Genomic DNA, 25,430 nt, shown 5'->3' on the forward strand with positions numbered 1-25,430 from the left:
GCACCCCTCATTAAATCTTGCCTTTCTGTCAGTTGGCCCAACTAACGAATCATTTTTACTAGTTGGGCCGAGGTGGTGGCCCAACCAGCGAAATGCGATTGCACTACATATTATACGTGTTCATCGAAAACTTGAAAACGTAAAAAAAATTACAGCTAGTACAAACTTTGTAAATATTTTGGATCTGTCAAGTATTTTCAATAGTCTACCATTTTATCGAACACTAACAGATGCTCCGTAACATTGACTATTTAAACCATTTTCGCGTATAACTTGAACTTTTAAATAGAATAGAATAAAATTTGTACCTATAAAGCGTTGTACCACACCACAATAGATCAAAGAACTGGTCGCAGTGGTCCAAGGTCCCCAACAAGGAAAAAAAACGTTGTACGTTAGAGTTCGATTGAAAAATTGAATCATTCAAAGCGTGATGGTGGGCATGGATCAAATTCAACGTACAACTGTTTTTATTTACTAATGAAGTGATAATGAATGTTAGTGAAAATGTTTAACTCATACATCGTTTTTGATTTTTCGGAAGCAAACACAAACATTTTATGCGCTACTAAAGCTTTTATGAGCGTCTTAGTAGAATACGAGAATTCTCTGGTACTTTTTCATTTTGACGTGTCTGACAATGAGAGATTCTCTTCGTGTCCCCTCTCTTCCACTTTTTACGGCGATACTAATGCATTTAAGCACATCAGCTTTGCATGAATCGGCTGCCGGAGTCACTAGCTAGCTAAATGTTTTGAAAATTTTCTTTTCAATGCTTTGGTTTCGCCGTAAAAAGCGGAAGAGAGAAGACACGAGGAGAATCTCTCATTCTCAGATACGTCGAAATGAAAAAGTACCCGAGAATTAGGTAATTGTATGCACGGATTAACAAACATATCGTATTGCTGCAAAGATCAAACATGTAAAAAGAATACCGCAGGCTTGCTCTTTTCCAACTCCGTTTCTAAGACCAGAAATGCATAGTCACGTTGATGCTCGACAAAGTTATTTGATCCTTAAAACGATAAGCGGGTTAGAAATCAAACAAACAAAATTAATCTCAATGTATCAATAAATAAAGGATAAACATCAAAATAGGATGGAATCAGGGTCAGTATTAGCAAACAAAGGAAAATCAAAACGAAAAAAAAAAACAAACTTAATTAATAAAGCAAAACGCAACAGCCACGAATGTCGATAGATAGAATGACATACTCCAATGCGGCGTAAGGTCAATCGTAAGTGTCTTGAGATGACACACTTACCAGCAAATCTGGCCTTAGACAGAGACAAGCGAGCAGAATCTAGAAGAGAGAAAGAGGAAGAAACAAATCGGAAGAATGTACGTACATGTATAAAAAAGAATCAAATTTAACAAATAGAATAACAAAGTGAAGGGGAAGAGGCGTTCATGAGCTGATGTATAGAATGATGCTTACAAACAATTAGAGCTTCACTGAGATGAGCCGTTAGAACACAAAAAGATATCGAAGTTAATCATGACGCAGAGCCCATCAAGGGTTTGGCAATATGAACGGATCAAGAACATTCGCTACCACACAGGAGCAAGCGTGTCGAAGTGATGCAGAGTTATCGATTGTAAGACGCTATTGCTTGTAGTAAAAGCTGTAGAATAAAGTCTGACCTTCTCAAATAATCAAGCATCAGATTTTTTTAACGTTTCTTTACGACACTTATTTTATAGCGATACTTTCTCAACAGGCAATAAAACAACTTTTGTGATAGGCCAAGCCCGGAAAAAATACTAAAGGGAATCCCAAGAAAACTGAAAAAATTTCAAGTAAACCATATATGCAACAAAAATGTGTTATGTAAAATCTCACTAAAAGTTCTTGTTTCAGCATGTATATTTTTATATTACTATAAAATGATTTCACTTTACGGGATCTAGAATTTGTTTCAGTATTGTTTAAGTGGATATTTAGCTTGAATTAATAGCAATACTGGTAAATGATAATTTTCGATTGAAATAAAATTGCTTATGTGAATTAGCATAAGCATAGCATAAGCATAGGATACCGCCCGTGTGCTGCTACTCCGTTATTGACCAGGACCGATGAAAATTGCAAAATGATGGTTGGAAAGAGCATACTTGGGACAGCACGCTATTCCTCATTGTGCAACCTTATCAGGTCCCTGCATGCTGATCAATACCGACGCCGGCCACGTCCGAATGCGGGTCCTGGTGGGATGGGAAGGAATGTTAGTCCAATACTTGTTGCTACTAAAGACCAGGGAATCCTCTGCATCTTCACAAGTATTTCGGGAAAGGAATTGTTGTTAGTAGATGGGGGGAGTTATATGAGACTAACCTGACTATTCAAAAATTTTCTGGTAAAGCCAGTAATTACGAAAATTAAGATACCTTTAAAAATACCTTTTAATAAATTTAATATAATGCCATTGGTGCTCATATACAACCATAATATGATAATTTATATCTAAAAATATTATGCACATGCGAGATTTAAAGTGACTCGAAAACCTCGTGACAAATTTGAATTTATTATACCTGAAAACAAAAATCAGGCATAATGAAACAAGCCATTTTGTTCCTAAGTTGATAAGCATTTCCTCCTATCAACGCTAATATGCAGAGATATAGCGCCCTACACGCTTAAATAAAATTGCTTATGTGAATTCTGCATAAACAAACAAAAAAACGTAGGATCTGAAGCATCTGACATTGCAGGAAAAATGTGACTTTTGAATGACCAGTACTCGTTATCACCCATGTGCAGAAGATTATACTTAACCTTTCTAAGGTGTGGAAGGTGAACGACCTTCAAACTGTTTGAACAAAGCCGTATCATATTGGTTCAGTTTAAAGCATAAATTAACCTTTTCACTTGCATCATGTACCTATATATTGTTCGGTAAAAAAAATTACAACCAGTTTCAGTGTAAATACTGAATGAAAACTATTAAAAGCTGGCAATCATCACCTTCCGCGTGAAACTAGTAGCAAGTCAAGTGTGTCTCCTCTCACTTGGTTTTATACAAATATAATAGGTACAGTCAACACAATGGGACAAAAAGCAATTTGTATGTTAGGTGAAAATGATTTTAAAAGCTGAAAAAGTCGAACTCGAAAAAGTAGAAGTCAACTGAAACTTTGAGTCGAAGTTAGATTTGAGTTAAGTTCGCTATGATGAAGACAATTTTCTGTTGGTTAACTTAGCGACTACTTACGGTAGATACTCAATTCGAACATTGCAACCACTAACAGTTGCCTAACGAAACAGTTGAGTTACTTGGTCGGATTTGTCGTTCAAAGCAGCGGCGAGCAAGACAAAAAGGAAAGGCATTAAATATAGGAAATTGCCTCTTCGGCTCGAGTGACCAAGACGTTGAAAAAGCATTAGGTTTTGTTCGGTCGTTCATTTTCTGTTGCTTGGCACGATTGGCGATCGACCAGGCACCAAACGTCGATGCCGAGGGCATAGGAAAAATATAAATTCACAAAACTACACACCCATTGAAAATCGGTACTTTCGCAAATTTTTGCCATACACCTTCTTTTCTCCTCGAAACTTTTGTTGGTCGACACAAATGGAAGAGAGAAAGAGAGAGTAAGCGAGCGAGGCATGTCGAATATCAGCGGATTGCGTTGTTACTTTTTCCATTTACTCTGTCTCACTCTGCACCTATACACCATCATTTAGATCACGATATAATTTGACCTGCAGAATGTACATAGATACGTATAGACCGCAAATAGTGAATACTCCTGCCCACGAATGTGCTCACCTAGGCAGGTATTTTGTTGCAAATCTAGTTTGTGTCGTCTTCTATCTCGAAGTTTGCCTAAAGCAGGTGTGCCAAATATTGCAAAACTTCTCTCAATTATGTGTGCTTTGAAGCTTGTCTTAGTCTAGCTGGTTGTACATTTTGGATAACTAAAATTGAAGCTAATACTGGGAAACCGAAAACGTTAGTCGGTGAATAGAACAGCATGAATTTGCTGAACAACATATTTTGTTCTCAATATGTATTCATGTTTTTACTAACATTAGAAACTGATTAGTTTTTTTTTTGTTTTGTAAACATTTTTACAAAATGTCCCCCGCATCGCTGGATGAATATCAAAAACGATAGACGTGGACATGGACAAACGGAAAAATGGTTTGGTATATGGCAATCGACAAACAATGGCGAAAACCTCTAAACAATTAAACTACAAAACGCTGAAATCGCCCAGCTAGCTAGCTCACAGCTAAACTCAACTGCATGTGGACCCTGCGAATGATTGTCTATTACGTTACATATTGCCCACTCATCCGCTTTTCTGTGAGGGTCGTATATTCATGAAATAGACTGCAAACGATGACCGGGGGACGATTTTGTGTGCGCTGACCAAATCTATTCACCATTTCGTGTGCAGATGATTAATATTGCTATGGTGATGGCGAATGATGTGAGAAATGTCAAAAGTACGGTGAACCCCATATGGTTTATCTCCGTTCGTGTGTGGACATCACAGACATAGACGACTGAAGTGTTGTTTTTTTCGTCTTTGTACTGTGAATTTTACAGAATATCGCAAATTGGTCCACAGTGTTACAGCACTGTCAAAGCTCAAACATGTATACGTACAATGTATATACTTAAAAGGACAACTTTGCACGCTTACACTATCATGGCTGACCTCAACAGATCGAATCACAGCGGGATACAAGACACGCTGCATGTTTGCATTACCTTATTTTGGAAGAATATAAATTTCACACGTAAATTGAGTATAACTCGGCATTAAAATACATTATTTTTAACTGAAAATAATATTATTCTGATTAAACAAACAAAGTTCGCTCCTTAAAGCTACCGCATACGAGCCAACATGACATGATAAAAAAAACAAAAAAACAAACAATTTCTAGTTGTCATATCGCATTAGAATTCAGCTGACTAGTGAACCAGTAGCGAATTCACTTATACAAAGTGATTTGAAATTGGATAAACGATTACGGTTAATTTGCCTGTAATTCTCTTCAGTTCTGTTCATTCTGGTTCAGGTTGGTTAATCGGCCTATTTTCATAAAAAAATTGCTGGTCAACTTTGTATTTTTAAAGCGAAGCAAAGCCATGGGTATAAACGTCCTTAAGAACTTGACCCTTCGTTATCGACAAGCTAAGCAGCCGGTTATTAGAGTACAGGAAAATTGCACAGATCCTATTAGCTTTGTAGCGGCACCTCCCAGTCGATTCGAATATACGGCGACTGGCTTATAAATTTGTACGTACTGCGCGAACACGAGAATCGCACAAATAGGAATCTCTAGTTTTTATCGCAGTCTTAAATTCTATGGGATTTTGAACGGGACATTATTTGGCGGCAAAAGTTTTAAAATAGCGTGCCTCTGCATCATTAACGTGAAAAAGGGAAAGTTCAAAGACCATCTGTTGCAGCATCAATATCACAGTTGATAGAATACGCTTTACATTCGATATTCAATGTAGAAATGCAATATTGACGAATTCGTTCACGTTGCACTTCGCAAGCTCTGGTATGAGCTGTGTTGTCAGCAGATATTATCTACGCTGATCAAAAACTGTTTTTTCATTTCAAAAATCATAGTGAATAGTTTTGTCGATAACAAGATTGATAGTCACAGTAAGGAGTAAAAATGAGTTTCAGTGATTTATTAACAGAGTTTCCGCGTAATCCAACTACACTCACTGGTAAGGATAGCCATATACCATCATTATAGTAAAAAGGAGGGAGTATCAGAGTATCGAATGGATCGAAGACTGGATGAGGGATGTGGTAACCATCCCAAGTCTCATATAAGGTCGGAGAGGATTTTAGCGCACCCTTCCAGCACACAAATTATCACCCAAGATAAGCTTGTACGACGCTGGTCTAGAAACCGGAGGTCTATGCTGGAAGGAGTGTCTTATATTCCCGTGGAATTATGTAAGCAACATTATGTATAGATCCACCCAACACCTTTTGGTCCATCACGAACAACATTGACATGAAAGCTGCTGGGTAGATAAATTCGATTGTGCAGTAATTCTACTTGCATACAATTGGAAACCCTTGAGGTGATGGTGGCTACCCCATACATATATACATACATACAATCTTACTACAGTCATTGTTAAGGATCGGTACCTGTAAAAATTTGTTATGAGTAATATCGATCAATTGTTTATACTTATTTCCTTCTATACGTTACACTAAAAAGTAACCTTCATTTTAAATATCGTACAGTATTATTCAACTATATTTAAGCTTGGTCCAATTCAATTGCAAAGCAAAGTCTTGGATTATACTGTTTTTTATAAATTACCCTTCTTTATCGACAGACTTCGCAGTCGGCTGTTAGAGTACAGGAAAATTACGGGGCCAATTCAATTGATTACTCGTAAATGAAACACAGCTGTCGTCATTTTTTCGGTATTTCGCACGGAAATCTAAAATGCGTTTCCCGAACAATGAAAATGAATTGCACAAAAATGGGGAAACCGTCAGTGGTCTTTCGACCAGACCAACTAAGTAAGAACGAAGGTGGAAGCATCAGAGTAGTTCAAACCGCGTTGAGCAAGCATGGAGAACAGTGCACTTTCGAAGATTGCTCGAGACGTGGCTGAAAACCAGGCCCGGCTAACCCTCGATGCACAGAATAATGAGGGATTAGTACAAGCGGTATCCTTTGCGTGACATGCGTGCGTTATGCATGCCATAGAGAATACACAGCCGTCTGAAGCAGAGGCAGCCAAAAAGAAGCACCAAACAGTCTGAATCCGTGAAACCGAGGGTCCGGGAACAGTACGACAAATTGCTGACCAAGAAATCACGTTGTATCATCATGAATGACTAAACCTACATGTAATACTGAGATCGCACCTCACTGAAAGGAAAGGATGGTTCTGGATGGTTCAGTAAAGGTCGCTTACACCGAAAAATCCGACAAGAAGGTAATGATTCGTCCATTCATTACAGCAGACACAAATTTAAGTCTGCAGAAAAGGTTGTTGCTCTTGATCAAGCAGCATAATCCTGCAATCTTTGGGTCTTTTTTCCTTTATTGAGAGCTAGGAGCACTGGATTATTGTGACCAGTTCTTTGATCTATTGTGATGTTTTCTTTTGTTGTATGCCGTTTCTTATGAACAACTACTCTGTAATTTTGAATTTGTTTTCTTGATTGAAGGCATTGTATCAACATGGTAGTATGTTACGAATAAATTGTGTTAAGTTTTTTGAGAACTGGTCCATATTTCCGAAGGCTCTAAGTGTCTTTTATCACGAAATTTGCGTCTGTTATTGAATATTACCATGAATTGCACAGCGTATGATGACCACAATAGATATCAGAAACGACTTCTATTATCATTAAACTTTCCTATTACCTTTAGATGATATTAACTTGCATAGTGAGTCAGTGATCAGTAACTATTCCACGCTAAAAGATCTCCTTTTCCTTTTTTTTCCTTTTTTTCGGGTTATCCAACTGGTCGCTTAATAGCGTATAAAACTCTGCGCTGGGCCCTTTTGTGTTGTCAACAAAGTGTCAGGGAGACCTCAAACATCAATTCTACCTGACGAGACAGGCACTGGCGCCCACTAAAACACAGGTAGAGCCCCAAGCATAGCCGTCACGCCTATACCCGCAGGCGGAGGCGTTTCGGCCCTGCGCGGACTCCACGTACTGACTCTAAGATCTCTCTGCCAAAGGCCGGAATGTCATATTTTAAATATAATGATGATGATGACGATGATGATGATGATGATGATGACGATGATGATGATAATGATGATGATGAGAAGAAAAATAATAGATCGAATTTGTAAATGTGCTTTGGACTTTTTGTACCACTCGAGTTGCAATATGTGGTATAGTGAAGAAGTGGAGAATTCGTCAGCCCCGCCTGACACTGGTCTTCAACCGCGCGCCCGCTTTTAGTTTTCCAACACAAACAACCACAAATGAACCAATAGATAAGACAAATTTCGGATCAACTTATCAGGGCAAATTTAATCTTTCATCCCCTTAGCATTCACAATGCATTCCCACGATACAAAGTAAATTGAGCGCAGCACAAGCTGGACTCGACCCCTTCCCATAGACAGAGCCCGCGGGCAGCCATCAGAGCTCAGGACAGCCACGGGGCCAGTGCAAAAATCCTACTCTATCTAGCAGCACCGCCTAGCCGAAACTTGAACACGCGACACGAATTGACCTAATTTTCCCATCTGCTACCTAAGAAGTGCTATTACCCGTAATCATTACAGAGTGGTCCTTTGGCATCCAATCGGATCTGGTATCCCGCTTACATCCCCTTACTAACCCTAAGCCCCCGACCAACTCAATCAATCCGACATTTTTCGGAGATATTTGTGACAGTTGTTATAAACAGGGATGAATCCCAGAAAACTTCATCTATTGTCAGAGATTCCCATACTGGCCTTATTCTTGAACGGAATAAAAGCACTTTCTGAACAACGCAACAATCACATTTGGTAAATTTTTACCCCGAGTCCCACTTGAAATCACAAAAGTATTTTGATATATACCCACATTCAGAAGTAAACGTGACCGCTGTTCATTTACTGATTAGTTAAAAAGCCCTACACCACGACAAGGTTCAGTTTTATCGTAGGGAGTGACTTCTATTATCATTAAACTTTCCTATTACCTTTAGATGATATTAACTTGCATAGTGAGTCAGTGATCAGTAACTATTCCACGCTAAAAGATCTCAAACCTTTTTTGAGCAGTTCCAAATCTGGCTAACTCGTCTGCTCTTTCATTTCCTTCCATACCACAGTACCCGGCAACCTAAACAAACAACACAGCATAATCCTAGAATAAGGTAGAATTGCAAGCAACAAATTTTAAAGCTTTCAGAGCTGCTTGATTATTTGAGAAAATACATATTTTTGCATACCTATATTTATTTTCAAGAATATTGCAGTACATACTTTCTAGGATGATACATTTTTCGGCCTGAAAGGCCGCTGACCATTTACCCATTGTCACTGAACGATATATATAGAATGCAAAAAATCCAAATCAATTTGTGTTTCCCATTATCCAAAATAAACATAGGAATAAAACTCCTATGCCCCCTTAAGCTAGACTTCAGAGCCATTGTATTACATTGTGTGAACTCAGAATCGTGAGATCAACCGTTTTTGGAAAACATAACAAACTTCGTTTTATGCGTTCTCAGACTCAGACATTAGACACCGTGAAACAATGTGCGCTTGATAGTATTTAGTTCAAAATTTTCCTAAAGTTCACTTAGATGTCTGTTCAAAATACAACTTACTATTCCTGCTGGTTGTAGTGGTAAACATGACTGAATTCGAGTTCGGGTTTCAAAGCAACAGAAGTGCCTATCATCAACTCAAGCAAACCAGCTGCAGCCCCTTCTCCTCTTAATAGAAGAATATGAACGACGGATAGGTGAAGGGCATCAGCGAATGGTTCCCGACTGTATGTATTGGTAGTGTTTCATTAGTTTTCTTTTTTTGTACGTGACGCAATGATGGTAGTTAACGCGATCATCGTATCGTCGTTTGCATGTACTGCCTCGATACTACCACCTACTATAAACGACCCATGAAAAGTATACAGGTGTGCATAAATGAAAAACAATTATTTTAAGAAGCACATTTTATCACTAACTGATGAAATGTTCAATGCGGTGTTGGTAAAATGTGAGTAAGAATGTCCAACAAACAGATTAAATTTTCTCTAACTCCACTGGCAGTTAAATTAGAGCTGTTTACTCTAGAACAAAGTAAATTATTCTATATGCAGTGACGCTAGCCATTGCGAACGAAAAAAAAACAATCCGCTTCGCAAACTACACCATGACCAAAGTTCGAAACGCTGCTATAATTAATGGAAACAGGTCCGATAGAACCGAGCAATTATTAATTGCAATTCTCGGTTACAGCGCTAAGCTATCGAATGCAAAAGATGACGAACAAATTTGCCTCCATGACATCTGATCTGTAAACTTTACTGGAGTTATGCCAATGGTTTTCTACAAGAAGTTCTCCTTGTTACGAAATAATTACAAATCTAAGCCCCGATTTAGTCCTTTATCTGGCATCACTGAACTGCGGATGATTGCGACTGAACTAAATCAGCTGACAGTTTGCTAGCAACACGTTCGCTCTCCGCGAGCCAGCCGTATGAACCTATAATATGTGAAGTGATCATCGACACGAAGTGGACGGAGACAGCACGATCGATGTATCTGTATTGCCACTCCATACCGATGGGTTGGCCTGAGGCATGCTGTGAGTAGAAAAAGCTTCAATCGGCCGAATGAAACTGTGCAGCGCATATCTTCCCCGATGTGGCGGAACACTATGTATAGCTAGAACGATACATACAAACAGTGTGGTCAACTGTGGATGACGGTCAACCGGCATGTCGTGGCAGCCGAACTGAATGAAAATAATCTATTGAATTATGAATTATGTACACTGGCCAGCGGTCAGTCGAATGTTGTAAAAATATACGTGTAGTGTTCTGGTTAACGAAAGCTGAACGCTTTGCGAAAACTGAAAACTGAATAAACAGTATCAAAAGTTCGAAATTCAATAAAAGAAATTCATAAAAAAATATCCAGTATGAAGAATGAAGTGTTAAATGAGAAACGAGATCTTCATTTTAATTCGACGCGGTAGCAATCCGCCCGAATGAGTTTATGTTGAAAGGTTGCTAAAAAGCGAAAAAAAGGAAACGGCGCAGCGACGGATGCTTGGTAAAACGAGCAAAATACTAGGCAGCATCGCAACGCAATAGTTGCGGGCCTCGTGCTTTTCCAAGCGAGCGAGGTACCTACAGTATACTCCAGTTGGCGAATAATTGCCGACTGGAACAGTACTGCCATGTACTCAACATAGAAACAACGTGAATAGCTGTTGCAACCACCAGCGGTTTTCTATGGACCGGCCCGCTAAGCGTGGTTTTCCTTTTTTCCCTAGATAATTATTCAATGGGAAATCGATACTAGGAAGGAAACATGATTTTCGAAGAAAGTGCGCGAAGAAAATGACACAATTTAGTCAATACATTTTTTTTGAACAACCGATTTTTACTTCCGCAATCGAAGCTCATTTCATTGATTACAAAAGGATGTCACTCTGATTCTAAACCAGAGGCTGTTCAGTCACGTTATTTGATTGATTGTTTTGACCCTTTTGGATACCTATCCTGTAGCTATGTTTTCTCGTAAGAAATTGCGTCTCGTACGAGTAAGAAATTGATATTGGCTCCGGGCCGGGTAGGGTTTGTTTTCTGATTCAAACACGGAACGGATTTCGAAGAAACTAGTCCGGGACTTGGAATCGGCATATGGCCTCCGAGAGACATGAGATGACCACTAATCGTTATTTTGTCTAATGCTGATGTTTTTTGATATGCGACACGACATACTTTACTGATGCGGAAATGTCCCTTTATGGGAATTGGTTACGGGACCATAGTGTCCCCACAGATCCGGATGGTGCGCACCATGGCTCGTAACTGCGATAAAGTAATTGATATGTCCACAGTCGATGATATGTTTACAAAAATCAACAGATTTCGAACAGATTTTATATATTTGGCAACTTTATCTAAAAAAGCCATGTCACGGTTCCCCAAGCAACTCCGGAATAAGTCCGGGGTCATATGACATATGGTCATTATCTGTAAATATTATGAAAATAGAAAATATTTTCGGGAAAATTCCCAAATTTGGTGAAAAAATATTGAAAGCTAAAAATGTTACGGCCATTTTAGTGAATTTTCCGGTGCTAAAAATGATGTAGACCTTAGAGGGGTTAAATAAAAATTAAAAATTGTTCTTTAAACCACTCTATAATAAACCAAACAACAACAAAAATTGTTCTTGTTTTGTTGTTTTTTTACGCGTTACGATTATCTATTGACATATTCCGGCGTTACGGGACACATTTTAGCAACCATTTTTATTGTGAAAATAGGTTCTTGTTTCACAAGATTTTTAGCAAATATAGCTTGTAAAATTCCAGTTGTATGTCAGGAGCTTGGAATGCTGGAATATGTACTCAATGACAAAGTGATAATTACGTCTTTGCCGAGTCATTATAAAGCCAATGGTATGTACGAGTATCATGCAATTTAGTGGAACGAATTTCACATTATTTTTGCGCTTACGAAATTCCCAAACGTAAGTGGGTGATCGTAAAAAATGACGATACAGTGTTGTAATATTGCAGTATTTAATATTTTTTGAAACGATGGTTCTACAATTGATGAAGGAACGGTAAAGGGTAAGGGAAAGTAATGAAGAAGGATTTTTTGGGAATGGGGGGGAAAGAGTGGAAAGGAGGGGGGAGGGGTAATAGGTAGCTACGCTTAACAAGTTGTCTTTGTGACTCCTACCAGGGACCTGGCGGGTGTTGTGGGTTCAAATCCGGTTATAATCTCAGATTATAGCTTGGTTCGACCCATGCACCTTCCAGCATTGGACAAAAGGTAGGAGTCGCAAAGACAACTTGTTAAGCGTAGCTACCTATTACCCCTTATCCTTTCCACTCTTTCCCCTCCATTCCCAAAAAATCCTTCTTCATTACTTTCCCTTGCCGTCCCTTCATCAATTGTAGAACCATCATTTCAAAAAATATTAATATATGCCTGACCGCATTTCAAGGTCATGACTAAAATCACGAGGTTTGGTCAATTGCAGTAATTACCTTACAGCGAAATATAATAGTGTTTTGATAGTACATGGATCCAAAAAATTATAGTTAAAGGTTAAAGCATTTGATAAAACCTAGCATGTTATTTGCCTTTTAGATTATTGTTTCATAATGGTCGAAGAAAGCTAGTTTGGAGTCACAATCCGGCCAAAGGACTGAATAAATGTTACTCTATGTCTATGATATTATTGAACATCCAATTAAACAACCCTGCTACATTTGCGCTGATTGCTTTTTGAGAAAAAAAAAGTATCTATCATGGATCAACTTTTTTGGAATGCACTATTATTGTATTGATTAGAGAGTTGAATAAACTCAGGTTTTAAAAAAGCCTTTCCGAAACGATATACCAACCACGCCGATGTTAGTCGTTAGTTCCGTGCATTTGAATTTTCGCAGCGTACCGTTGGGGGATAGGGACTAAATTAAAAATAATTGTCTGCTATGTCTTGCGATTGATCTGAAAAAAAAAAACGTTCTTAAAGGTCTGTTTTTTATCTCTGCGGGAAAAAGTGTGGTGTTTAATGGTTCAAAACATTCTTGTTAAATAGACATAATTACCCGAGAGAGGATTTTGGCTGTCTTCGCGCTACTATGGTCATGAAGATTATCATGAACCAACATCGAAGATTTTATCATAATGGGGACACTCAAAATTTGTGTGTAATACAGGAATACCGCGTGGTCGACGTTATATGTGACATTATAAACTGCATTGCAGCCTTGTAACGAGTGTCGTACAAGTATTTATGATTTTCGTTGTCATCTAATTGAAAATGTAAAGTATTGTTTTTTATTACAATTAGTCTAGTACGCAATTGTTTTTGTTACGCAATTTTCCATGAAAGAGACAGTGAGACACCGTATTTATACGGTTATGCAAAGCCTATATCACTGACGAACTGACATGACACATAGAAAAAAATCCTTTAAAAGCCATGGTCCTACACTTTTCGCTTGCACACTAGCACCCTATGTTATGCATGTTGCGGAGTAGCATGCATTTGCAGGGTTTTATGCTGTAGGGTTTTTACATTTGTGTGGTTTTTTACTGAAATTCAAAGAAACACTCGCGCGCCACGGTGTGGTCATGTTGCGAAACATGCTTTTTTGAAAAAATGAGTGGTTTTTGATTGGACGATAAAATTAACGCAAGCGTCTCTTCTGTTTGTCTGTGCCTATTTTTCAACTATTATTTTATTTTACTGGTGCCGGTGTATCTTTTCCTTCACTCTGACGATGTGAGAGAATTTTGCCAAAGTGGCCTAATGTACATATTAAATAGGAAAGATTTAAGATTGTATTGCAAAGAAATGCAATGTATTAGATTTATCTGTCCCACTTTATTTGTTCCAAAATAAAATCCAAATGTCACTCAGCGTTTCGAATACGACTTAAAATCGAACTTCTAATACCATTGGCTATATCATTTACTTTGACTGCAATATATTCAATTTACTTTCAGGACATCAATTCTATCCCAAATATGGTTTGAAAGGCAAGCAAACGTACTTCTTGAAACTAGATAACTTTGCCACTTTCTGAAATTAATAGTTGGTTAGAAAGGCTATTCCATTTAAAATTTGATTTGTTTATAGAAATAAATGTAGTTTTTGGAAGTGTAGATTTTTTAGGTTGGTAAAGTATTTGCTAATATCTTTCTTAGGTTCTTCTATAGTTTACAATGTTTAATGCAAATAACATGCCAACAAAGAATAATCGATAAAATTCGCCTCACGCATTTAATATTTTATTTCTATAGTTAAGCTTATAATGTTCGAATTTTCTCTGCATGTTTAGTCAAAAAATGGAGAGAATTTGAACAATGTTGGACTAGTACAAAGAACGCATCGCTAAACAGGGGTGAATTCAAACTAAGTTGTCGAACAGTTTCAAATGGGAGCGTTGAAAGGTGTAGTAAAACCTGTAATAAGTCGTAACCACAAGCATATTAAAAAGCCACTTCTGAACATAAACCATTGATCAAAATTCCACGCCTAGTGTAAATGCTTTTACACTTCACTTTCGGTGTTCTTTTCTCAGACACTGCAATCCGATCATAATGTTCACCTTGTCTAGCAGCAGCTCCACTTTTTCGCAGCGATTAACCATTTCATTGGATCGCTCACCACTCCTCCTTTTCAACTGTGGCACCCGTACCCGTCTCGATCGATTCAGTTTTCACTTTGCAGCAACCACACTCAGTTTGTCCCGTGTTGCCACTATTTTATTGCACTGAATGCACATGAGTCCTTCACAGTCCTTGAATTTTTTTCCCTCTTCACAGAGCACGTAACACTTTTCGAATGTCCAGTACCATATAGATTTTTTTCTTTCGTTTGCTTCTTTGATTACTGCACGTTTGGCTTCGATCAATTTGTAAGAGAAAATCGACTTTTCGCACTGTTAATCCGTCTTTTAAGCGAAAAGCATGATGGTACACTAGGTGGAAGCCATTTTCTTGGAAGCTTTGCACACTCGTTTCAATATTACTGCTTTTATGAACTGGCCATCGCTTTTCAGCTTTCTCAGTTAGCAGTTTACAGATTCAGATTTCTTTCAATTTCAAACACACAATTGATGGAATCTTCTGGTGCCGACTTACGAAATCAGGTGGTATTTTAAAATCACTGCACTGCACATTTTCATTTTTACGACGGTATAGACGAATACTTCTCTTGAACATGTAATGAGTCGTGCTGTTACTTCTGATAGAAAGAGGGTACGACGACAACATGAGTCATACGCCCTCGGTTTAGAAGTCTATGGAAACTGTCAAGCACTGCACTATGTAAAAATTTAATTGTAAATCCACTGTTATAACATCGTCAGCTAAACTTTGGCAGTATGTCGGTACGAGAAGATACCAACCATAGTTCAACGGGATCGATCTGCCCGTGGACTTGATGGGCGAAAACGACACAACGTCAAAATTTCCTCTCTTGCAGCAGACTTGCAGGTCAGACATCCGAACACACGCACACATCGGTGACGATACGTCATATCAAGTAGTGAGAGCTCCTCGTCGTCGCCGTTAGATTGGTGCCTGCTGCAATTACAAGTCTATCAACACACGCACACAGCGAGCATACTGCTGCAGACACGCAATTTCACATTCCGAACTGTGTTATACCTACTTGGCTAAAGTATACATATACTTGCAAAGTAAAAGATGGTTTCATGTGTTTCTGGACTTTTTCGACAAACAAAAATATCTTAAATATCGACAGCAAACTGGCAACAACACCGAAAGTTTACTCATGTATTGAAAGGAGTGTCCTTTGACTCTAGCACGTAGTACATGAGGACAGATTGAATCGCTTCATCGAGAAAGTTTTCAATGATGTTACGTACTTTTACTGGTATTTGCAGTACAGCGGTTGGCACACATACACTTAGCTGCTATGAAGAGAATGAATGAAATAAAACGGTGCTGTGGAACAGTCGAAGACCAAAAAGTGACAACAGCAAGAGAAATCAGCGGACAAGAAAAATATTTCTGCTGGCGCTGTGGATTTCGCTTAGTGCAAACATAAGAGCGCTGCTGTTTTTTTTTGTAGGTGCGATAGTTTAGTTCAATTCGAACTGTGTTCGTAATGAAGGATGTCTCACTACCATTCCTAGCCTGGCCGTATGAACGAACGGAATTTAATTTTTATCTTCAACTATAGGTAATACACCATCGGTAGTGGACAGTGCTGTCAGTCAAATGGTGGACTGGCAATTTTCTGAATCGATTTTATATGGAACCAGAGGACATCTTTCATTCGAGAAATTAAAACAATTAAAAGGCGCAAGCTGATTTGACCAAAAATAAAGATTTTTGTTCATTTTGTGTTAATATACTAGATATTTTAAATATGATGAATGAATGATGAATAAATGTTTCAATTAATTTTAAACCGCTTTGTGACTCATTTTACTTTCCATACCATTGGATTTTTAAATATTAAAGGGGTTAAACAAAACGGTCGGGACAGGCAAAATTTGGACAAAATTCAAACGGCAACAACTTTTATAAAATAAGACATTTCTGGCTAAGGCCAATATCATTCGCAGAGGAAATTTCAATTTTTTTTAAATATCTTACACGCGTTTTTGTTTTTGCTTGGGTCCAACTTAGGTTTGCTCTAGTTCCAATCGAATGGCTGTCAAAACGTTTGTTTTTTACTCAGGTTGAACTTAGTTTCGCTCTGGGTTGAACTTTTTAGACGACGGGTTCGCTCTGGGTATTTTTACAGTTTCAACCCCGCCATGAGTAATACACTGACAACCTGAAAACGTTTGTTTATTCTCCCGAAAATGTTTGTTTATTCAGTGGTCGACAAAAACGCCAAAAGATATTCCGGGTTATCCGGGGGAATTACAAAAAAAATTTTTTGGCTTGTCTTTTTTTCGAGTATGAAAATTCTTTCGACATTTATATTTCTCAAAAATTCAATTTGCTGCCGGCTAATGAAAAAAGAACGAAAGTTCGTCGAGAAATAACCACTTCATCCAACCATGTAAAACCAGTTCTAAAAATGCTTTTAGTAACGTTACAAAGCTGGAAAATTCTGAAGTTTGATATTCTTATTGACATAGTTTCGGTTGTCCTAAACGACCACTTCTGTCGGGGGTATCCGGGTTGGAAAGTGGCGTAGGCGCAGGGTTACCAGGTGAATTTTTGAAGTCTTCACGAATCAAGAAAAAATGTCTTCATTTGTCTTCCTCCGGCTTTCCAGAATTTCCCGCCTATTTAAATTCCATGGTGAAGACATGTCTTCAAGTGTCTTCCAGTGAAGACATTTCAAAATAAATCCTCAAAAATGTCTTCAAAATGAAGACGTCTTCACTTCTGGCATCTCTGCGTAGGCGTATGAATCACAAGTTGTAGGCACTACTTGGAGAGATTCCCCTTGTACACCTGACATATGTTGAAGTTGGGCCGGCCACGTCGCAAGGATGCCGGGCGACTGTGCAGTGAAATCCGTTCTCTTCAAGAACCCCGCCGACACCAGACATAGAGGGGCCTAATGTCTTAGATGGCTCGTCCAGGTTGAAGCCTACTTGCATGTTTGAGACGCTTTACGAATTGGCGACCAGTAGCCCAGGACCGAGTACAGTGGAGAGAAATTCTTGATACGGCAAGAGCCACCCCGGCGCTCGACTGCTAGAAGCAAGAAGTATTGATATAGTTGGCGTCATGACATAAAAAGGTCAGAGCGATAGCTGTTACTGGCACTGATTTCATAGAAATGGCCATAACTCCTAATTGTTTCTCAACGGATTTCCGTTTTTTTTCACTGGACGACTGGAAATGAAGTCCAGTTTTGGGACAAAACATGAATGCTATTTAATTTCGGTTATGAAACAAAATAGAAGCGATGAAATGTAATCAGTTTTTGTCATACCCCCGGCTAACCCGGAAGATATCTCCGATACCCACTAACCAAATCTCAAAATATTTCTGTAAAGATTGAAAAACTTTCCTGTTGAATGCAATTGATTTCATCTAAAAATGTGTCTTATTTTGCAGAAGTCGTTTTAATTTTGTCAAAATTTTGCCTATCCCAATTACCTTGTCTAATCCCTGTAGGGTTACGGACCCTGTTCGTCATACGTAAACACGATTCATACTTTTTTGCGACTTTTTATAAGAATTAATCCATAAGTACTCAAGTTTTTTACACCAGATAATCTGACACATCTTGCCTGTACATGTATACCCATTTAACCCTAAAAATATTTCGAAACTTACATTTCTCAGCGGAACAATTTTTTGTGCTCCAGCGGGTTCGTCATACGAAAATTCACTTCGTCCTAAGCAAGATTTCTTTCGTGTATCATGGACAGACAGCAATTATTTACAAAAATCTATGCATGCAAGAGCTACCCAACTACTATAAAAAGTGGAAATAGTTTGAATCACAGCTCAAAATTTCAAGTAGTGACTCCGATGATCAGCAGATTCTCTTCGTCGTACTCAAAACTGGTAGAAAAACCAAGAGGACTTCTATTTTTTGAACAAATAGTAAAATATAGTAATTTTCTAACATAATTCTGCTCCTCGATAGCGAAGAGAAAATCCATAATTATCAATACCAGGTTAGTTTGAATGTAATTCGCATCAAAATTGGTTATGAAGCTGGTTTCTTGTCTATATGTCTGGAAAGTAGACGAAGACCCACCGTAGACCTACCCATCCAGCATCCTATATTGTAAATGTTAATGTCAAAATTATACGGGTAACATAATTATAATAGCATATATTACTTAATGTTATGCAACAATGCAACAGTGCACAAACGATGCAAAATGTTGTGCTTCATAGAGGATGAGAGGACTCGCCATCGAAAGCACCGGTCATTGCCATCGTATCTCTAGTGTCGATGCTGGTTCGTCGGATTGAACTCAAGAACGATGTTAAAATAAAAACAGGATAGTCCACTCTATTGTATCTTTTATTATAGCTTATGATGTTATTCAAACCGTTTGAAGTGTTCCCGAAATGCGCATATAGCACATAACACGTTATAACAGTTAACAGTAGCTTCGATCAGCCGAGTAAGGTTATCTGAAAATCCATACTCGTGGTTACTATATCTGCAATAGTCGTTCCCATTCGGTGTATTATATGAAAGTACTACGGAATCGATGAAAGTATTACGATTACGAAAACTACATTCTGAATAATCTGAATAATCTGAAGGATGTGTGTAAATCTGATCCGTAGGGGGGCTCCGTAGCCACAAGGTTATGGAGTCTTCTTTGATGTCAAGTGACTTTAGCATGGCTTTATTCCCAGGCCCCTCCATTTACAGTTGCTTCACGCTGAATTCTATATTTACACTCTGACGCCTCTTGACAGTGCAAATGTCCCTCCGTTAAGTGTACTGGTCAGAAGAGGTACGAATGAGTCCTCGCCAGGGACGGCTATAATATGGGATAGTACTGGCAGCGAGGAATAAGTGGGTAAAGTAGATCAAGCTTTGAAGGATAAACCCCAATACCCACAACAAGCACGCATGAAATTTAATAGGCATTATAGCAAACAGCCGGGCGATATCACAATCATATCACGATAGATCAACTATACTGGTCGCAGTGATAAGTCCACACCATGACAAAAACAAAAAAAATGTGATCCGTAGTTGGCCCCTGGTACTGTCCTACCAACTGCTTGCTATTAGGAATATAGGACTTAACAATATTTTATTCGATTGTGTGCCAACCCGACAAAATAATCTAATCAAACTCAAGACATTTTCGTGTTTATAACCGATACAAAGACGTCTAGTCTTTCGATCTCTGTTTTTCTCTGAATGATATAAATAGCTAACATTTAAGTATACTTTAATACCACTGAAGCATAATTTTCAACACACCACCTTATATAGTCTCTGTTATAACAGGACTATTCCATTCTGTATACCCTGCCAGTTACCTTCGAGGTACAACAAAGCACTATGGATTTTGGCAACAAAAGTATTCGCTTTTGGCAATACTGAATCTTTCACATCCAGAAATATGCTTAAATATCAATCAATTTCCGCACACATGTTTTAAATGACGAAAACATGACGCCGTCAGTAGGTCCACGAAAAATTTTTATAGTTTTAGAATGTTTTGAAAGATACTTTCAATTTCGAAGGACCACGTCTTACCGCAGGGAGAAAAAAGCTTGCTTGCACCGACCGGAAAGCTTTTGCCGGGCTTTTGGAACATCAAATGTTTGCAATTGTGAAAAAATCGTGATAATTAATCAATTTCTAACGCATTACATTTTTTCATATCAAAAAAGGGTTTTGATTTTGGCAACACAGGCGACACGCAGTTATTGCCAAATTCGAAATACTACTATGAAGTAATTTGCAGTTTCGTCACTAACGAGAATGACATTAGCTGCGGATCGTTTATGTAGGAGTGAGAAGGGAGCAAAGAGTGGAGGAGGAGATCCGGGAGTTTGAAATTTGATGTTGTTGATATTATTCCTACTGCAAACAGCCTCAGCGAGGGCCCCAGCTAATGTCAAAAAATCTTTATATGTGTGCGTGGTGGAATATTTCATATTCCATTTTGCTCATTTTCCCCTATTTTTTAACAGTATTTTAAAATTATTGGACTACACCCAGCAAGACTTTGAGAAAACAAAACTTAAAACACTAAGGCTGTGAACCATTTCGCGAAATTTTTAACTTTTTAGTTAAAATTTAACAGTTCGATGGCTATTTCTCCTCGACTGGTTAAAATCCGTTCAGAATGCGAACCATTTCATATTTGACAGATTGATAGTTGTTTTACTCAATGAGAGCATATATAAGGTGAGGATGAAGGTATTTTTTATAACAGCGAATTTATTTATTCAGTCCAGGTTGGAATTGGATGAATTTTTGGTGTTCATTTGCTCCTATTTCATAGATAAAATTTATCTCATTTAATTTCGGGTTGAATAAACAAATTTGTTATAAGTTAAACATCCATACATTGGTGAAAAAAATTCAAGGAAAAATCAGTGAAACACATCGAAGTTCTTTCCTCACCTGTGGCATATCTCATTGGGTCTCAGAACTTGGATAAAACTAACTATGCTCCCGAGCAGGGTTATTTTCAAAAAACCATCGTACTGTCAAATTTTAACCAAAAAGTTAAAAATTTCGCGAAATGGTTCACATCCTAATTGGCTATTTCGTATAGAGAAGTTCGTACAATCAAATAGGGTTCATCTAATTTAGTTTACATCACATTAATTTTTTTGGCTGAGTTCCTGTTTGGTATGGTTGGTTTAATATTTTTTGAAACGATGATTCTACAATTGATGAAGGGACGGTAAGGGAAAGTAATGAAGAAGGATTTTTTCGGGAATGAAGGGGAAGGGTGGAAAGGAAGGGGGGGGGGTTAATAGGTAGCTATGCTTAACAAGTTGTCGTTGTGACTCCTATCTTTTGTCAACAAAACAACAACAAAAGATAGGAGTCACAACGACAACTTGTTAAGCATAGCTACCTATTAACCCTCCCCCCCCTTCCTTTCCACCCTTCCCCTTCATTCCCGAAAAAATCCTTCTTCATTACTTCCCCTTACCGTCCCTTCATCAATTGTAGAATCATCGTTTCAAAAAAATATTAATATATGCCTGACCGCATTTCAAGGTCATGATTAAAGTCACGAGTTTGGTCAATGGTTGGTTTGTTAACGGCAATTCCAGAGGAAACAACGTTCGTCCATGGACAGTATCACTACTATTGACAGCGGTCAAGAAGTTTATATATTTGGGATCTCTCGATACCGCCGAAAATACCAGTAAGAAAATTCACGACGCACTCAAGCTGGAAGTCTGGCTAATTTTTTCCTCCGCACGACGTTTTAATTAAGCCCTGTATAGAGTTCCGAGCGAAGTGAAAATCCCATACAAAACGTTCAACTTTTTCACTAGCGCAAAAACTGCATTTCGCTTCACTCGGAACTGTAAACAAACGTGATCCACCGAAATTAAAGATTGTGGATGACATCTTTTTCACTTGGGTACTTTTCTTTCGCGCGCGTCTACGTTCGTGAACAAGGCTGCAGCTAGCGAAAACTTGACGTTTCAAGCCAATGAGTGTGTAGAGGTGTGGAATAGGAAAATATTTATTAATATTGGCAAAAAAAAACTTCATGACTCCAAAAACATACCGCAAAGAGCAATGCGGATTTTTTGTAGAATTAGACGTCACGCCAAACCGTTATTACTGGTGTTTCGGTTTAAAAAACGTATTGAAAATGTTTTGCGCTACACTTAATTACTGCAGCACCATTGCACCACTTGTAAATACCGCATTGGCTTTAAATTTATTTTAACTTCGCTCGAACTGTAAACCCTTCAATTCACTTCGCATGAACTGTAAACCGAAAGCTCATGAAATTATGAAGAGATCCACAGTCTTTATTTCCCGCGAGCGAAAAGACACGCTTTTTCACTTGCTTCGATTTTCACTTCGCTTGGAACTGTATACTATGCTTTAAGGATCATACGGCGCCGCATAAAATGGACGATGTACAAAACGCTAAACAGATTCGGTACTCGTAATAGCGAAAGCTGAGAGGCCACATCGAGCCGGTCATGTCACGGGGATGCTGGAAGACAGTGCGGCGAAATCTATGCTCTTCACGGACCCCACCGGAGCCAGGAATACAGACGTCGACGTGCTAGATGTCTCGGCCAGATCGATGCTGACTTGCGAAACGAGTTCTTGATCGCGCTGTATCAAGTTCTAAGTAATTCAAATAAATAATTATGAACTGTAGTATTCATATTGATTTAAATGGGCGTTTAAAGTTTTCGTAGTTTCACTGCATTTTAACCATTTCGTCTTACTCCAGATATTTGTGTTGCAGTCAATATATTTTTAAGAAACCATAGTGTAATAATGTAAACCAGTGGATTTTTCGAAAGAAGAAAACGAAAATGGTGATAAGTAAATAAAAAAAATAACAAATAAACTAACAAAATTAATTTAGGCAAAAAGAACAGAAATTACTTTACTAACATTTCCTTCGTCTCTTGGAAAGACTTTCGTTATCAAAAATATTCATTAATAAGTCATATCTTGCCATTTTTTTTTGCTGAAACAGAGTCTTCACATTTTTTATATGAGTAATATGACTTTGTTGATAGTCTGTCACTACTACCTGTTTTTCGTTTTTTTAGTCTCTTCTTAATAGTTCTGAGCCACTGATGAATTATAATATTCATTAACCATAATTCCAACGTACCATGTATTAGTTTAATATATTAAGTGAACTTAATATACTAGTAGAATTAAATGAGACAGTTCTTCCTGTTTTGTAAGCTTTATTTGTTCTACCGATGTACCTACACCTATTCTAAATTATTCAATGCGCTAAAAAACTACAAACGTTTAAAATTTTTGCAATTTGCACACGATTTCACAACTTAATATGACTACTTAAGAATGTTTATCTGGGATTAAAGTGCTTATTGCACTTGAGAAAATTTTGCTAGGAATTAGCCAATAGAAATGAAACAGTTTGCTTTGCTTTTCCTGTGGAGTTCCATAAGGAGGAACAGAAGTAAACTGTTTTATACATAGTGTCTGTGTTTTAAAGACATGTTTAAAAATGTTACACATGTTGTTGGGTGAAGTACGGACTATAATACTGTTGTTTAAGAAATACCTAGAGTTCTATTAATTATGAATGGTCAACTTATTGGGAAAATTTGAAGATGGAAAAAATCTATTCTCCCGGATTATCGATCTAAGCTTATCAATCTTCCAGCGCATCTTTTAGACGGGTTTGGACGCACTGACCGCAGGCGTATCAGATTGAACATTCGTGGAAACACGGTGCGCACGTACGCATACATATTCAGCGCTAACCGTGACTGTTCCGCCGCCGTAATGCGGATGACGGTTTGACACTATACTACTTCGGCATACTGCATAAGAGAGTAGCAACCGTCTATTAGGCACATCGTAGAGGAAACCCCGAGGAATCACCCATTGAAATAAAATCGAAAAAAGAGTAGAGTAGAGCTACTACATACACATCCTAACCCGGCTGACCGACAGGGAGTTGGAACGTGAGAGGGAGAACCGCACTGAACGGGATCTTTTGCCTAGGTTAATTTTTTACTCTTTCATATCGCCACCTTATACAGTAGAAGAAAAAAAAAACGGGATAATAATCGCAAATTTTACCTCCGATACTGATTCCTCGTCCGATTCCGACGAGTCCGAAACACGGGGTTGAAACTCCGAAAAAGTTGTCTCGGTATCGGATTTGGCTGGAGACGAATGCTGACTGTTGGACTGTCGGCCTGCTCCACCCGTTGCCGTTCCGGAGGTGCTGTTATTTCCTACTGCTGTCGTTGATGTAGACATCGCCTTAGCATTATTTACTTCTCGATTAGTGTTGAAACTCAAGCCACCAGATAGATTACTTCCGGAAGGTACTGCTCCAACTTCCGGTTGGACACGACATAAATTATTTTGTTGCTGCTTCGGATTATTCCCTTTAGCAGCAGCTCCACTGCTTAAAAGTGAGACTCCGTTGCCACTACTACTGCGATTGCTTCCGCCACTTGCACTAACACTAGCACAGCTATTACCACTACCACCACTAATATTACTGTTGGATGACGAAGACGGCTGCAGCTGCTGCTTATGCAGGGCCTTCGAATTCGATTGATTCACCAGCGACGATTTCTTCACATTTCTCGATTTGTCCCGGTTCTTCAATCCGGATTGTTCTGCATTCTGCATTTTGTCCGGCACCGGATTTCAACGCCGGACACATTCAACTTGCGTTTAACGCACTTTTTAACGCTACTAGAGCTACTTTTCAACCGGAAATTTCTCGCACAAAAACGCACTTCTTCTGGAGACCGTCGTCGTTGCGTTGTTCGTCGTTCGTTTGCCAGTACCCATTTGTCGCCATGTTCGATTTTCTGCCTTACTTGAGCCAGCAGTGAGAGCGAAACAGCCTGTACGAAATTGTAGCTTTCTCTCTTTTACTAATATGGATCGGGCAGGGCTATTTCGTCATTTCCGGAGAGCGAATGAGAGAAAGAACGATTTTCAAGCTAGCGATACTGTCCCGATAAAAAATAAATACACCAAGGGGCTCTTCCAAGGGGGGAGATCAATAGCAGTGATTACCAGGTGATTACTATGCACCAAGGGGTTTCCAACAGCATTGATTACTACGCACCTTTGAAAAAAGTTAAGGCC

General features: G+C 38.5%; 1 protein-coding gene across 7 annotated transcripts in view; it reads right to left on the reverse strand.

The window, feature by feature from the left end:
* Nucleotides 1-25,102, reverse strand: part of LOC128732492 (ankyrin repeat and KH domain-containing protein mask) — a 49,583-nt gene extending 24,481 nt beyond the window's left edge. For 6 of the 7 annotated variants that reach the window (XM_053825755.1, XM_053825750.1, XM_053825752.1 and 3 more), the window contains exons 1-2: nt 24,399-25,102; nt 1,266-1,304 (exon numbers count right to left, since the gene is read on the reverse strand). In XM_053825755.1, the coding sequence (XP_053681730.1) occupies nt 1,266-1,304; nt 24,399-24,962 (603 nt within the window). In that variant the 5' untranslated portion in view covers nt 24,963-25,102. The remainder of the gene's footprint in view (nt 1-1,265; nt 1,305-24,398) is intronic. The other variant, XM_053825754.1, reaches the window with a different exon arrangement.
* Nucleotides 25,103-25,430: the final 328 nt, after the last annotated feature.

This window comes from Sabethes cyaneus, chromosome 1 (genome assembly GCF_943734655.1).
Source record: "Sabethes cyaneus chromosome 1, idSabCyanKW18_F2, whole genome shotgun sequence".
Taxonomy (NCBI): domain Eukaryota; kingdom Metazoa; phylum Arthropoda; class Insecta; order Diptera; family Culicidae; genus Sabethes; species Sabethes cyaneus.